Source organism: Amblyraja radiata, chromosome 22 (assembly GCF_010909765.2).
Source record: "Amblyraja radiata isolate CabotCenter1 chromosome 22, sAmbRad1.1.pri, whole genome shotgun sequence".
Classification (NCBI taxonomy): domain Eukaryota; kingdom Metazoa; phylum Chordata; class Chondrichthyes; order Rajiformes; family Rajidae; genus Amblyraja; species Amblyraja radiata.
Genome location: NC_045977.1, coordinates 43,174,564 through 43,191,312, shown reverse-complemented (window position 1 = coordinate 43,191,312; position 16,749 = coordinate 43,174,564). Strand labels below are relative to the sequence as shown.

The 16,749-nt window shown below is 44.6% G+C and overlaps 1 protein-coding gene across 2 annotated transcripts in view; it reads left to right on the top strand.

Annotated features, from left to right (window-relative positions):
* Positions 1 to 8,407, top strand: part of tmc5 (transmembrane channel like 5) — a 62,531-nt gene extending 54,124 nt beyond the window's left edge. Inside the window, exons 22-24 of one of the 2 annotated variants that reach the window (XM_033041215.1) lie at positions 2,094 to 2,142; positions 5,472 to 5,531; positions 7,313 to 8,407. In XM_033041215.1, the coding sequence (XP_032897106.1) occupies positions 2,094 to 2,142; positions 5,472 to 5,531; positions 7,313 to 7,410 (207 nt within the window). In that variant the 3' untranslated portion in view covers positions 7,411 to 8,407. The remainder of the gene's footprint in view (positions 1 to 2,093; positions 2,143 to 5,471; positions 5,532 to 7,312) is intronic. The other variant, XM_033041216.1, reaches the window with a different exon arrangement.
* The last annotated feature ends 8,342 nt before the right edge of the window (positions 8,408 to 16,749 follow it).

Below are 16,749 nucleotides of genomic sequence, written 5' to 3'. Positions count from 1 at the left end.
CTCGGTTCAGGCATTCTCCCTGACATTCTGTGCTTGCATTGACTTTGTGTGGTGCACTCTCACCCCTTCCTCTGGCTCTGTGTCAAATGGGTAGTGTTTCTGTGAAGCGCTTTGGAACATTTGCTTCCTTAAAAGCAATATGCAACAACAAGTGGAGATGCAGCAACTGCACATGCTGGGATCTTTCGAAATGCAACAAGTGGAACTGCACCAACTGCACATGCTGGGATCTTGCGAAATGCAACAAGTGGAACTGCACCAACTGCACATGCTGGGATCTTGCGTAATGCAACAAGTGGAGATGCAGCAACTGTACATGCTGGGATCTTGCGTAATGCAACAAGTGGAACTGCACCAACTGCATATGCTGGGATCTTGCATAGAACACAAAGTGCTGGGGTAACTTAGCAGGATGTCCTCCATATATGCTGCCTGACGCACTGAGCACCTCCACTCTTTGTGTTCTCGGTAAATCAAAAACAATACCAGTTCAACACACGGTAAATTTGAGCTTGTTTGGAATATGCACTTATTTATCATCAGAAACTCAGGCACCTGTTTAGTGACCAACAGACTTGCTAGCAGTTATGCCGTTTCTGTAAATTACCTTAGAGGCAAAATAATCAAAATGTTGTTGAGAATGTGGGCTGCAGCTGAGCATGGGCCACTGAATTCAATTCTCCGGTAGTTGCCAATAATCACCCATACGTTCCTGAATTATTTAAAAACTGCAAGAGATGTTATCAGGATTGAGAAACTGTAGCTCTGTCTAAGGAAAATTGTGCACAAGGTTTTAAAGGCAAGATTCTTTGTTTTAACAAACAATATCTACTGAAAGTACACAAAAATGCTGGAGAAACTCAGCGGGTGCAGCAGCATCTATGAAGCGAAGGAAATAGGCAACGTTTCGGGCCGAAACCCTTCTTCAGACTGATATGGGGTGGTGGGGAGAAGGAAGGAAAAAGGAGGAGGAGGAGCCCGAGGGCTGAGGGATGGGAGGAGACAGCCCGAGGGCTGAGGAAGGGGAGGAGACAGCAAGGGCTAACAAAATTGGGAGAATATCTACTGAAAGTTATAATAGCTCACTTCCAGGCCATGCAGAAGAATAATCTGATCATTGAACAGGGAAAATTATTTGGAGGTATGGAATGGGTCCGAGGTGCTTCAATTTCCCTCCTGGGATAAATAAAGTTATATCATTTGGTATGGTATCGTGTAAAAGCACAATGAGTGGGCATCTTAGGAACTGATTATGCACTGTTGAAATGGTTACGACACTATTCTCTAGTGTAATTTAGATGAGTTCCAGTTTGGTCATACCTCGACTCGAAACATCACCTATTCACGTTCTCCAGAGATGCTGCCTAACCTGCTGAAGTACTCCAGCACTTTGTGTCTATTTTTCAGTTCCAGTTTGTTGCTGCAACACATTTATTTGGTCAAACTTTGGCTTCTGTCAGAAGGTTCTGGCTTCAAATCCCATTCCAAAATTGTGGCGCGAGACTTGGGTGGAACCGAGAGCTGGAGCCTGAAAATAAACCTGTAGATACAATATAGAGTGGAAATAGAACATACTGTGGCAATGCATCAAAGAAAAGATGTGTAGTTTTCCCCAACGTCCTGGACCAGAGACCTTCCCCAATCAGTGTTACTAATGCAGCTTGTACATGTTCCTGTGTCAGAATTGGCAGCTACATTTCCATTGAGAGCTCTAAAACCCCTTGGGATGTCATGCAATGGACATAAAAATCATTTTGCAAAACTGTGAGAGCACTGACAAGGCAGTCTGAGACCATCTCTTGGCAATGCCAAACAAAGTCACATTTTGTTGGGAGATTGCAACCTTCAAGTGATCCGCCCTGTTTTGACGAATGCAATTAACCCGGCGTGCACAATCAAATCGGATTAAATAGAACAAGTTGTCCTACAACTTTAGGCTGTGCACGCCATATGCAAGAAGAAGATCCAATTATATTGGGTTACACCAAAACAGGAAGGATGATCAAATGACACTCTTTGAGTTAACCTTTCTTACAGTGCCGAACAAAACCAATGTGCAAGCATTTTAACATTTCTCTTCCAATTATATTTAGCCTAATCTGCCGATTGGGGGAGGAAGCGAAAGCCAATTCAACGAACAAAGTAAGTCTAATGTTGACTCACCATTTTGCTGATGTATTGTTTCTTGGTTAACACGGCTGGCTGTGGGCTGTCTCGTGTTTACTGTCAAACTTGCCTGTTAAACTAAGTACTCTTAAAAGGAGAAATGTTTATGTGCAAAAGTCGTGTTGATGTTACGATTCCCCAATACTGATCAGATAAGTGGTGCCGGTGGAAAGACAAATTACAGACTGACCTGTAACTTTCAGTGTGATTTAATAAGTCTCCATTCTTCTATCATTTTATGAACTGAATCAAGGCCACTAGTTGTGGCCACGTCACTGATACATGCAGTGGTGTTCAGCATTAGTGTGTGTGATCAAAGGGTAGCCTGGTTTGGTACCTTTGCTTTGATAAGGGAGTAGATGGCAAAGGCTTGACCACTGAAGAAGGGGCTGAGCGGTGAGCTTATAAAGTACCATGCAGCTCTCCTGTGCAAACCAGGGGGGGCATAGAATGGAACTCAGCCACCAAACTGGACGATCTGCTGTGATCACCGACCAATAAGCTATGTATCTCATCATCTACACAGAGGTGTCCCTGGTAATCAAAGTTTAGAACAGCTCCTAACCGGAAAGCTTTCTTTCTTTGAGCATTAGAGAGCAGCTTGACGTTAGGTCACGATGGAAGAGTAACACAGTGCATCCAGGTATTCACACTCCAGGCGCTGTCTGCACCATGAAATTACTTGCAGTCTCTCCAGCTTGTGTCTAATCTTTGAACGTACCAAACAAGCGGTGATTTCGTCTGGTGTTTACTGGAATAAGGTGGTCACAGTGGAGCAGCGGTAGACTTGCTACCTTACAGCAAATGCAGCGCCAGAGACCTGGGTTCCATCCCGACTACGGATACTGTCTGTGCAGAGTTTGAATGTTCTCCCTGTGACCTGCGTGGGTTATCTCTCTGAGTTCCATTGGCTTGGTAAATGTAAACATTGTCCCTAGTGTGTGTAGGATAGTGATAGTTGACGCGGACCCGGTGGGCCAAAGGGCCTGTTTCCGCCCTGTATCCCTAAACTAAACTAAAACGAAGTGGTGCATTAATCAATAGTGGTGCCTTGCCTCATCTGTTGGGAATCACAGCTAAAGGAGGGTGACTTAACCTTCAGGGAACTGCAACTGAGGTCTAACTCAGCACTAGGGGACAGGTCTGAGACAATAGGAGATGGCAAGATATATATATTACAATATTACATATTCCCTGCATTTTATTTAATGTTTAATGTTTATCATTGGAAATTAGGAGAACATTTGATAAATTGCTACAGAAATAAAAATGTGCACTTTTGAAAATCTCTAAGCTTGCAGTACCTGGAAGGTTGATGAGGTGAACATGATTGTGTGTATTGGGGACATGGGTTGTTTCCAATCATGCCTGTCACCGTTAACAACCTTGCATTTTCTGGATGACATTTACATGGTTGTCCAATGCACATTATTCAGCAAGCCCTTGTCTTGAAACCTATACCCACCTGTTGGCAGGTATGTCATCCTTGTTAATAATGTTCAAGTGTGTCAAAGCAAGAAAGAGATCATGAAAATATTACATTTGCAGGAATGGTATTTGTCATTCAATTGGAGCTTATGATTTCTTTCAATATTGATTTCCCTTCTTAATTTCTTTAAAATGTGGTCTGTACTTCTATGTTTTTGCCTTATGGGGCCCAAAGTAAACATGACCCATTAGTTAAATATAAAGATAGGGTTTTTACAAACCCAATATTAGTTTTTCCCTTGAATAGCATAATACTGATCAAGTCAAGTTAAGTCAGTTTATTGTCATGTGTCCCGGATAGGACAATGAAATTCTTGCTTTGCTGCAGCACAACAGAATACTGTAGGCATAAATACAGAACAGATCAGTGTGTCCATATACCATAGAACATGAATATAAATAAACAGATAAAGTGCAATAGACTGTTATAGTTCAGAGTTTGTTTGAAGTTGTGTTTAATAGACTGATGGCTGTGGGGAAGTAGCTGTTCCTGAACCTGGATGTTGCAGATTTCAGGCTCCTGTACCTTCGACCTGAAGGCAGCGGAGAGATGAGTGTGTGGCCAGGATGGTGCGGATCCTTGATGATGTTGGCAGCCTTTTTGAGGCAGCGGCTGCGACAGATGCAGAGCAGGTTGATTTACTGTCACAAAGAATCATCCAGGTCCATACATCACCCTGACATTCTTACTGGCCTTGTCCAGAAACTGCCAGCTTGGTCAGAACTCAACTCTCAACTTTTGCGTTTCCGTTCCAATAATTGTTCTGGAATTCATTTAATGCGGATAAATGTGAGATTATCCACTTTGGTGGCAAGAAGAGGAAGGCAGGTTATTATCTGAATGGTGACAGATTTGGAAAAGTGGAGGTGCAATGAGACCTGGGTGTGCTTGTACATCATTCACTGAAAGTAAGCATGTAGGTACAGCAGGCAGTGAAGAAAGCTAATGGCACGTTGGCCTTCATTGTGAGATGATTTGAGTTTAGGAGCAAGGAGGCCCTACTGCAGTTGTACTGGTGAGACTGCATCTAGAGTATTGTGTGCACTTTTGGCCACCTAATTTGAGGAAGGAAATTATTGCTGTTGAGGGAGTGCAGCGTAGGTTCACCAAGTTAATTCCTGGGATGGCGGTACTGACAAATGAAAGAAATGGGTCAACTGGGCTTGTATTTAGAAGGAATTTAGAAGGATCGGAGGGGATCTTATAGAAACATATAAAATTCTTAAAGGATTGGACAGGATAGATACAGGAAAAATGTTCCCGATGTTGGGGGAGTCCAGAACCAGGGGTCACAGTTTAAGAATAATGGGTAGGCCATTTAGGACTGAGATGAGGAAAAACTTCTTCACACAGAGAGTTGTGAATCTGTGGAATTCTCTGCCATAGAAGGCAGTGGAGGCCAATTCACTGGATGTTTTCAAGAGTTAGATTTAGATCTTCGTGCTAAAGGAATCAAGGGATATGGGGAAAAAGCAGGAACGGGGTACTGATTTTAGATTATCAGCCATGATCATATTGAATGGCAGTGCTGGCTCGAAGGGCCGAATGCCCTACTCCTGCACCTATTTTTCTCTATTCCCAATCCAGGTTGTATCGAACAATACTGACATTTTGACAGAAACAAAAACTTGGTATTAATTAGTATTTCACAATTTGAAATGGGAATATGATGATGCAATAATCATCTGCCAGATTTGAAGGGTTACGTCAAACCAACTACTTGATGGTCATGAATTGAGATGCTCAGACTTGTTTGGAGGCTGAGAATGAGTTAAATGAGTATAATTTAAACCTATTATTGACTTTACTCTTTCAGGTTTTGTTGATGATGCTACGTCAACCAGCAACATGGAAGTTTGGAGTGTGATTAGTGAACGTGAGAGCCGTATTTAATATTCAGAGCTGATATTCAAATCTTATTCAGCCACTAATTGCCACCGACGGCTGTGGAGGCCAAGTTAATGCATATGTTTAAGGCAGAGATTGGCAGATTCTTCATTAGTAAGGGTGCCGGGCATTATGGGGAGAAGGTAGGAGAATGGCGTTGAGAGAGAAAGATAGATCAGCCATGATTGAATGGCGGAGTAGACTTGATGGGCCAAATGGCCTAATTCTGCTCATAGAACTTATGAATTAGAGAATTGTGTGCTAGATGACTGAATTTCATTTAAACCACAATTTTGGTAAAATTCAGCATTCTTGGGACATTCCACACAAATGTCACGCAAGTTCAGAGACTGCCAAGTTTGCACAGTCTTGCAAAGTATGCGTCAAGTCCTGCTTTGGCTTTGGTTAAAGGGAGTCCGTCATTATCTATGCCACTGCTGGGGTCTAAGGATCACATTATCTGTGAACATTGGAGTCTGTACATTCTCAGATTGATCACCACATAGGAGACCATTCTCATCAGTTTCATTTCCCGGTTGCCAAACACATTGACTTCCCCTTTCCATTCGCACACTGACCTCTCTGTCCTGGGCCTCCTCCATTGTCAGAGTGAGGCCAAACGTAAATTGGAGGAACAGCAACTCATATTTCGCTCGGGCATCTTAGACCCCAGCGGCATATATAGATTTCTCTAACTTCAAGAAACCCTTGCCTCCCCTCTCTCTCCGTCCCTTCCCCACCTTAGTCGTTGTACTAGTTTACTGTCATCCTGTTGTTTCACTGTCTGTAGTAACTCGTTATCACCTATCCCACAGCCAACAATGGACCATTGTGGGCTCCACATTTCCTTGATTATCGCTCCTTTCTGCATATCTTCCATTCATTTATCCTAAGGACCATCCATATATCTTGTTCCTCTTTCCCCTGACTCTGTCTGAAGAAGGATCTCGACCCAAAACGTCACCTATTACTTTTCTCCGGAGATGCTGCCTGACTCGCTGAGTTACTCTTGCTTTTTGTGTCTGTCTTCGATTTAAACCAGCATCTGCAGTTCCTCTCTACAACATCCCCAGATATGTTTCTCTGTAACCTACTCTCTCTCCAGTGATCATTAGTACACCCCCACCACCCCCCTGTTTAAGGGGGAGTATACACCTCCCAATGAATCCACCAACTAACGCGTCTTTGGGATGTGGAAGCAAACCAGAGCACCTTCAACAAATCAACTTCACCAAGGCAGCTCCTCAGCTCTGTGCAGAATCCAGCTTACTGCAACTGTATAGCAAACTGACCCAGCTTATCCAAGAATTATCTTTGTAAATCTGCCTGTGCCTTCAGAAAGCTTTAGTGGCATGCCATGGGGAGAAGGAGAACATGTTTAACTGAGTACAGCCTTTGCAGCAAATATCCGTACAATCATGCTGACTTACTATTGGCCGTATAGATATCTTACATGTTTATGCATTACATTGGTTAGTCACGCATCACCCACATAAAACATCGTCAAGATTGTAGAACTCTCGTGTGAAACTCTTGCTTGCTGCAGCTTAACAGGCCCATAAACACAATACCACACAGATAAATATACAATAATCAATAACAAATATATCAATAACAGTTGCATTAGTAACCATAATAGTGCAGAGCCTGGTCTACAATGCAACCAAAGACATAGCCCATGGAAGATCATGGTTGCTAAAGTTAGTGTTGTGCAGTGTGTGTGAGCATTTCCGGTCGGTCAGGCTGATGGAAATATTTTCTCTCTTGCAGAAGATCAGGATCGTGGCTCAAGTATAATAGAGTCAGACACCGCTCAGGCACTGGCGTTAGCTGCCACGCAGCAGGCAGAGCAGGAGCAGCCGCAATAACCATTCCCAAGACAGTTCCTAGTGCGCTGTGCCACCCCAGGAATCCCCACAAGAGGACTTGCCAGCACCTTAACCGATGAATGACTCTCACAGATTGCAACCACGCTTGCCACTCAGTCACTGACTACAGTTGAGTTCTTGGTGGCTTCTGCCCAGGTACTTTCATACATCCACTGGATCACTGCCAAACTTTACACAAGTCCTTTGCAGACTTTGCTGGTCCAAATAATCGGGAGCATTTTCAATGGTTGTCCATGCTAATAAATATGACTCCATGCTCCACGATGCACCACTAAAATTGTAAATTACATAATCTAACCCAATGAAGTTATATGCCTAGAAATCAGGATCATGTAACCTGCTGCCTGGCGCTGTGGGGTTAAAATCTATTCCACCAGGAATTGATCACATTTACAACCATTTCCAAGTTGAATTAAATCAAGGGATAATTTGACTAGAGAGAAGGAGAAACTGTTTGTAAGTCACCCTAGCACACTCCAAGGCAGTTTCTGTGTCAAAACTAAGCCAGAGAATTTGGGCCTTGCTGCTTTGGGACACCTGTATGGCGCATTACAGGTCTTACAGCTTGGGTGAACTGCAGAAAGCAAGATGCCTCCCTCACCGAGTAGCCCCCTCACTGCCACTTCTGGCAACTCACCACCACCCTGATGCCGACCTCTCCCAGCCACTATCCTTCCGCCCCCCCCCCCCCAGGCCCAACTGGACCTTTGGTCAACCCACAAAGTTTGGACAAGGGAGAAGAATGTTGGGCAACACAGTTCACGGTCAGGCCCAGTAACTTCACATTGAGGCCCAGTAACTTCACATTGAGGCCCAGTAACTTCACGTTGAGGCCCAGTAACTTCACGTTGAGGCCCAGTAACTTCACGTTGAGGCCCAGTAACTTCACGTTGAGGCCCAGTAACTTCACGTTGAGGCCCAGTAACTTCACGTTGAAGCCCAGTAACTTCACGTTGAGGCCCAGTAACTTCACATTGAGGCCCACTTTACGTTGAAGCCCAGTAACTTCGCGTTGAAGCCCAGTAACTTCATGTTGAGGCCCAGTAGCCACCTTGAGGCCCAGTAACTTCACGTTGAGGCCCAGTAACTTCACGTTGAGGCCCAGTAACTTCACGTTGAGGCCCAGTAACTTCACGTTGAAGCCCAGTAACTTCGCGTTGAGGCCCAGTAACCACCTTGAGGCCCAGTAACTTCACGTTGAAGCCCAGTAACCACCTTGAGGCCCAGTAACTTCACGTTGAGGCCCAGTAACTTCACGTTGAGGCCCAGTAACTTCACGTTGAGGCCCAGTAACCACCTTGAGACCCAGTAACTTCATGTTGAGGCCCAGTAACTTCACGTTGAGGCCCAGTAACTTCACGTTGAGGCCCAGTAACCACTTTGAGGCCCAGTAACTTCACGTTGAGGCCCAGTAACCACCTTGAGGCCTGCGCTGAGGTCTCAAACACTGGGATTCACTAACACTGTCCCTGTTCCAGCTTGTTCAAGTATTCCCAGGGCATCCTTTAAATTACACCCATTTCTAGGCTACCTCCACTTACAAGGGAAATATATTATAAAGTAACATCAACATTTGTTTTAATAAGCTACAAACAGAATATTCCTATTTAAATTGGCAATTCAATAATGGTTAACAATTAATTTATAAAATCCAATACATTTCTCAGTGCTTCTGGTTCACTTCCGTCAATCACATGTCCATTCACATTGTGGTCAATGCTTGTGCCTTGTTCTAACGTGGATCATTTCGACATTCCCGTTGTCCTGGCACCTGAATGCTGATGTTTTGTTGAAAGCTCTGGTTTCCTGCTGTAACTTTGAGGAGAATTGGTCAAGTTGTGCCCTTCCTCCAAGCTGCAGTTGTGCCGCTGAGGCTGCAGCAGAGTCAGAGAGAGCTGCAGATGTTGGGTACATCAGGCAGTGTAGTCCAACGTCTGTCAGATGCTGCACCTTCACCTCATTCTGCTGCATTTGTCTTGTAATCTGACTATTAAATTGTGCCAAATTGTTGTTGGTTTTGTTCTCATGCTGCTCAAAGCATTTTGCACATACCTCCCACAAGCACGAGTGTGAGACTTTTGTCACGGTCTGAGTCCCCTTGAAAATGATAAATGATTTAAATCACTGAAACACTTCTGGTTTTCTTCTGCACAATATCTCCTGGCTTAGGCCGAGCTTTACTGCTCAATGTTATGGTGAGAATGACGTTTCAGTTATGAAAAGTAGATGCTGGAAATCTGAAAATAGCAAGGTGCTGGAAATGTTCAGTTTGGTCAGGCAGCACCTGTGGTGAAAGGTTTCAGCTCAGTGAATGCTATCACCTGAGGCACTGCTCCCCTGATTGGCCTCTTGGGGCTGCATGACTCCCACCCATTTCTAGCCTCAGACTGGGCAAACATGGGCCCTGTACACACCACCACCCCTCAGAGACATTTGGAAATATAAATGATTGAAAATGAAGAAGCTTTTGACAAATACATTTTATTTAAAATTATTCAAATTATGCAAATGAACTGTAAACAGTAATACGAGTTAAGATTAAAGCAATCCTTTCACAGTTCTACAGTGAAGGTCCGTAACACCACTTGAAAGTACCCAGTACTCCAGCTGTGAGTGGTGGTGGTGAGGGGCCAGGTATGAAGTGCATCTGTCCCTACAGTGAAGCTACATTGTGGTGTTTCCTAACGGCATCAATGTTTGACTCGTTACCCCTCCACACATGCTCCCTGACCTGCTCATGTTTATAAAGATTCATGCCACAACGTTTAAATGGAACAGTGGTGAAAATAATTGCTGTGTCTATACAGCGATTTTCTTTTTTTTGTATAATTTTCTTGGTCTAAAATAACTGGAGCAAAAACAACATACAATTATCAGAGGCCATTTCTGACTTAAAAAAAGACTGATGACGATACCAAACTACGAGCTGCTTGTCATTGGGGTGCTGATCACAGCTAACAGGCAATAGCAAGGCAGTACTTCAGACCAGTAGTATGTTTCAGACACATTTGGTTTACGGTGTTAGTGCATTTAAGTATGTTGATTTACCAGTGCTTGTTCCATGTAATACAAATATGGATTGATAGAACTGATCACATAATGAGGGAAGATGACCGATCTCATCTGTGCAATAAATATTGTGGCATTGTTTATAATCATCAGTGTTGTTTCCATATTTTATATTTCTGATACCACTGCTGTGCACACATTGACCACTGAGTCGTATTTAATCCACGTGTTTAAAAAGAACTGCAGATGCTGGAAAATCGAGGGTAGACAAAAGTGCTGGAGAAACTCAGCAGGTGAGGCAGCATCTATGGAGCAAAGGAAATAGACAACGTTTCGGGTCAAGACCCTTCTTCAGACATGTGAGGGTTGGGGGGCGGGAAGAAGAAAGGAAGAGGCGAGAAGTGAGCTGAGGGAGAGCTGGGAAGGAGAGGAGAAAGCAGGGACTACCTGAATTAGAGAAGTCAATGTTCATACCACTGGGGTGTAAACTACCCAAGCGAAATATGAGGTGCTGCTCCTCCAATTTACGGTGGACCTCACTCTGGCCATGGAGGAAGCCCAGGACAGAAAGGTCGGATTCGGAATGTGAGGGGGAGTTGAAGTGCTGAGCCATCGGGAGATCAGGTTGGTTATTGCGAACCGAGTGGAGGTGTTGGGCGAAGCGATCGCCAAGGCTACGCTTGGCCTCACGATGCTGAGCCTGAGCCAGGGCAAGAGTCTGAGCCAGAAAACGTACGCATTGTACTATCTGGACCAGCGACTCTGGAGTGTTCAGGAAACAGGCCTCAATGTGTACGGTACGTGGCTGTCCATTTATAAGATCAGTGGCACAGAGTACATGGGGCTGTGTGACAAATTATTAGGAAATAAAGCAAGTAGCTGCTCATGTGAAAACACAAACCATTTCAACTGTATTTTTTGGGACGGAAACTAGTCTTGCCTCATCTAGTTCATGTGTGACTTCATCCACTATCCTTGCAACATCAGGCCTGCAAGCTTCTTATTAACGGCCCGACTTCCCAATCCTCAACGTGCATTGAAAATGAAATGAAGATACGCTTGGGTAAAAAAAATGATGCTCCTGCAGTTTATGGCTAAGCCCCTTGTTTCTCTATACATTCAACTTTTACAAGATGATTTGAGTTTAGGAGCAAGGAGGTCCTACTGCAGTTGTACAGGGCCCTGGTGAGACTGCACCTGGAGTATTGTGTGCAGTTTTGGTCTCCTAACTTGAGGAAGGACATTCTTGCTATTGAGGGGGCGCAGCGTAGGTTCAGCAGGTTAATTCCCATGTTGGCGGGACTAACATATGATGAAAGAATGGGTCGACTGGGCTTGTATTCACTGGAATTTAGAAGGATGCGAGGGGATCTTATAGAGACATATAAAATTCTTAAAAGGATTGGACAAGCTAGATGCAGGAAAAATGTTCACAATGTTGGGGGAGTTCAGATCTAGGGGTCACAGATCTAAGAATAAGGGGTAGGCCATTTTGGAGTGAGATGAGGAAAAATGTCTTCATCCAGAGAGTTGTGAATCTGTGGAACTCTCTGCCACAGAAGGCAGTGGAGGCCAATTCACTGGACGTTTTCTACAGTTAGATTTAGCTCTTAGGGCTAACAGAATCAAGGGATATGGGGAGAAGGCAGGAACGGGGTACTGATTTTAGATGATCAGCCATGATCACATTGAATGGCGGTGCTAGCTCGAAGGGCCGAATGGTCCACTCCATCTATTTTTCTGTTTCTAAGATGTTATCTTGGTATTTTTGTGAATTATTGTTAATTATTTCTGGAGGCAACTACATGTTTGCTTTCTGTGGTCTAATATTAGAAACATAGAAACATAGAAATTAGGTGCAGGAGTAGGCCATTCGGCCCTTCGAGCCTGCACCGCCATTCAATATGATCATGGCTGATCATCCAACTCAGTATCCCGTACCTGCCTTCTCTCCATACCCTCTGATCCCCTTAGCCACAAGGGCCACATCTAACTCCCTCTTAAATATAGCCACTGAACAGGCCTCAACTACCCTCTGTGGCAGAGAGTTCCAGAGATTCACCACTCTCTGTGTGAAAAAAGTTTTTCTCATCTCGGTTTTAAAGGATTTCCCCCTTATCCTTAAGCTGTGACCCCTTGTCCTGGACTTCCCCAACATCGGGAACAATCTTCCTGCATCTAGCCTGTCCAACCCCTTAAGAATTTTGTAAGTTTCTATAAGATCCCCTCTCAATCTCCTAAATTCTAGAGAGTATAAACCAAGTCTAGCCAGTCTTTCTTCATAAGACAGTCCTGACATCCCAGGAATCAGTCTGGTGAACCTTCTCTGCACTCCCTCTATGGCAATAATGTCCTTCCTCAGATTTGGAGACCAAAACTGTACGCAATACTTCAGGTGTGGTCTCACCAAGACCCTGTACAACTGCAGTAGAACCTCCCTGCTCCTATACTCAAATCCTTTTGCTATGAAAGCTAACATACCATTCGCTTTCTTCACTGCCTGCTGCACCCGCATGCCTACTTTCAATGACTGGTGTACCATGATACCCAGGTCTCGCTGCATCTACCCTTTTCCTAATCGGCCACCATTTAGATAATAGTCTGCTTTCCTGTTTTGCCACCAAAATGGATAACCTCACATTTATCCACATTATACTGCATCTGCCAAACATTTGCCCACTCACCCAGCCTATCCAAGTCACCTTGCAGTCTCCTAGCATCCTCCTCACAGCTAACACTGCCCCCCAGCTTAGTGTCATCCGTAAACTTGGAGATATTGCCTTCAATTCCCTCATCCAGATCATTAATATATATTGTAAATAGCTGGGGTCCCAGCACTGAGCCTTGCGGTACCCCACTAGTCACTGCCTGCCATTGTGAAAAGGACCCGTTTACTCCTACTCTTTGCTTCCTGTTTGCCAGCCAGTTCTCTATCCACATCAATACTGAACCCCCAATGCCGTGTGCTTTAAGTTTGTATACTAATCTCTTATGTGGGACCTTGTCGAAAGCCTTCTGGAAGTCTAGATACACCACATCCACTGGTTCTCCCTTATCCACGCTACTAGTTACATCCTCGAAAAATTCTATAAGATTCATCAGACATGATTTACCTTTCGTAAATCCATGCTGACTTTGTCCAATTATTTCACCACTTTCCAAATGTGCTGCTATCCCGTCTTTAATAACTGTCTCTAGCAGTTTCCCCACTACCAATGTTAGACTAACTGGTCTGTAATTCCCCGTTTTCTCTCTCCCTCCCTTCTTAAAAAGTGGGGTTACGTTTGCTACCCGCCAATCCTCAGGAACTACTCCAGAATCTAAAGAGTTTTGAAAGATTATTACTAATGCATCCACTATTTCTGGAGCTACTTCCTTAAGTACTCTGGGATGCAGCCTATCTGGCCCTGGGGATTTATCGGCCTTTAATCCATTCAATTTACCCAACACCACTTCCCGGCTAACCTGGATTTCACTCAATTCCTCCAACTCCTTTGACCCGCGGTCCCCTGCTATTTCCGGCAGATTATTTATGTCTTCCTTAGTGAAGACGGAACCAAAGTAGTTATTCAATTGGTCCGCCATATCCTTGTTCCCCATGATCAACTCACCTGTTTCTGACTGCAAGGGACCTACATTTGTTTTAACTAATCTCTTTCTTTTCACATATCTATAAAAACTTTTGCAGTCAGTTTTTATGTTCCCTGCCAGTTTTCTTTCATAATCTATTTTTCCTTTCCTAATTAAGCCCTTTGTCCTCCTCTGCTGGTCTCTGAATTTCTCCCAGTCCTCTGGTATGCTGCTTTTTCTGGCTAATTTGTATGCATCATCCTTCGCTTTGATACTATCCCTGATTTCCCTTGTTATCCACGAATGCACTACCTTCTGACCAACTCTGATCAAGAAGGCTCACCAGCGTCTCTTCTTCCTGAGGAGACTGAAGAAGGTCCATCTGTCTCCTCAGATCCTGGTGAACTTCTACCGCTGCACCATCGAGAGCATCCTTACCAACTGCATCACAGTATGGTATGGCAACTGCTCTGTCTCCGACCGGAAGGCATTGCAGAGGGTGGTGAAAATTTCCCAACGCATCACCGGTTCCTCGCTCCCCTCCATTGAATCTGTCCAAAGCAAGCGGTGTCTGCGGAGGGCGCTCAGCATCGCCAAGGACTGCTCTCACCCCAACCATGGACTGTTTACCCTCCTACCATCCGGGAGGCGCTACAGGTCTCTCCGTTGCCGAACCAGCAGGTCCAGGAACAGCTTCTTCCCGGCGGCTGTCACTCTACTCAACAACGTACCTCGGTGACTGCAAATCACCCCCCCACCCCCCGGACACTTATTATCACTTATTATTATTTATTCAAATCATTTGCTATGTCGCTCTTCCAGGGAGATGCTAAATGCATTTCGTTGTCTCTGTACTGTACACTGACAATGACAATTAAAATTGAATCTGAATCTGAACCTTCCCTGATTTATTCTTTTGCCAAACTGGGATGAACAATTTTTGTAGTTCATCCATGCAGTCTTTAAATGTCTTCCATTGCATATCCACCGTCAACCCTTTTAGAATTAATTGCCAGTCAATCTTGGCCAATTCACGTCTCATACCCTCAAAGTTACCTTTCCTTAAGTTCAGAACCATTGTTTCTGAATTAACAATGTCACTCTCCATCCTAATGAAGAACTCAACCATATGGTCACTCTTGCCCAAGGGGGCACGTACAACAAGACTGCTAACTAACCCTTCCTCATTACTCAATACCCAGTCTAAAATAGCCTGCTCTCTCGTTGGTTCCTCTACATGTTGATTTAGATAACTATCCCGCATACATTCCAAGAAATCCTCTTCCTCAGCACCCCTGCCAATTTGATTCACCCAATCTATATGTAGATTGAAGTCACCCATTATAACGGTTTTGCCTTTGTCGCACGCATTTCTAATTTCCTGTTTGATACCATCTCCAACTTCACTACTACTGTTAGGTGGCCTGTACACAACACCCACCAGCGTTTTCTGCCCCTTAGTGTTTCGCAGCTCTACCCATACCGATTCCACATCCTCCAAACTAATGTCCTTCCTTTCCATTGCGTTAATCTCCTCTCTAACCAGCAACGCTACCCCACCTCCTTTTCCTTTCTCTCTATCCCTCCTGCATATTGAATATCCCTGGATATTCAGCTCCCAGCCTTGGTAACCCTGGAGCCATGTCTCCGTGATCCCAACTATATCATAATCATTAATGGCTATCTGCACGTTCAACTCATCCACCTTATTACGAATACTCCTTGCATTGAGACACAAAGCTTTCAGGCTTGTTTTTACAACGCTCTTACCCCTTATACAATTATGTTGAAAAGTGGCCCTTTTTGATTTTTGCCCTGGTTTTGTCTGCATGCCACTTTTACTTTTCACCTTGCTACCTATTGCTTCTACCCTCATTTTACACCCCCCTGCCTCTCTGCTCTTGTACCCATCCCCCTGCCACATTAGTTTAAATCCTCCCCGACAGCACTAGCAAATATTCCCCCAAGGACATTGGTTCCATTCCAGCCCAGGTGCAGACCGACCTGTTTGTACTGGTCCCACCTCCCCCAGAACTGGTTCCAATGCCCTAGAAATTTGAATCCCTCCCCCTTGCACCATTTTTCAAGCCACGTATTCATCTGCAATATCCTCCTATTTCTACTCTGACTGGCCCGTGGTACTGGTAGTAATCCAGAGATTATTACCTTTGAGGTCCTACTTTTAAGTTTATATCTTAGCTCCCTAAATTCATCTTGTAGGACCTCATCCCTTTTTTTTTAACCTATATCGTTGGTGCCAATATGCACCACGACAACTGGCTGTTCACCCTCCCCCTCCAGAATGTTCTGCAGCCGTTCAGTGACATCCCTGACCCTTGCACCAGGGAGGCAACATACCATCCTGGAGTCTCGTTTGCGGCCGCAGAAACGCCTATCTATTCCCCTGACAATTAAATCCCCTATTACTATTGCCCTTCCACTCTTTTCCCCTCATGTGCCGCAGAGCCACCCATGGTGCCATGAACTTGGCTGCTGCTGCATTCCCCTGATGAGCCATCTCCCTCAACAGTATCCAAAATGGTATACCTGTTTAGGAGGGAGATGACCGCAGGGGACTCCTGCACTACCTGCCTACTGCTACGCTGGCTATTGGCCACCCGTTCCCTTTCTGTCCCCTTACCTTTTACCTGCGGTGTGACCAACTCGCTGTACGTGCTATCCACGACTTTCTCAGCATCGTGGATGCTCCAGTATGAATCCAGCCGCAGCTCCAATCGT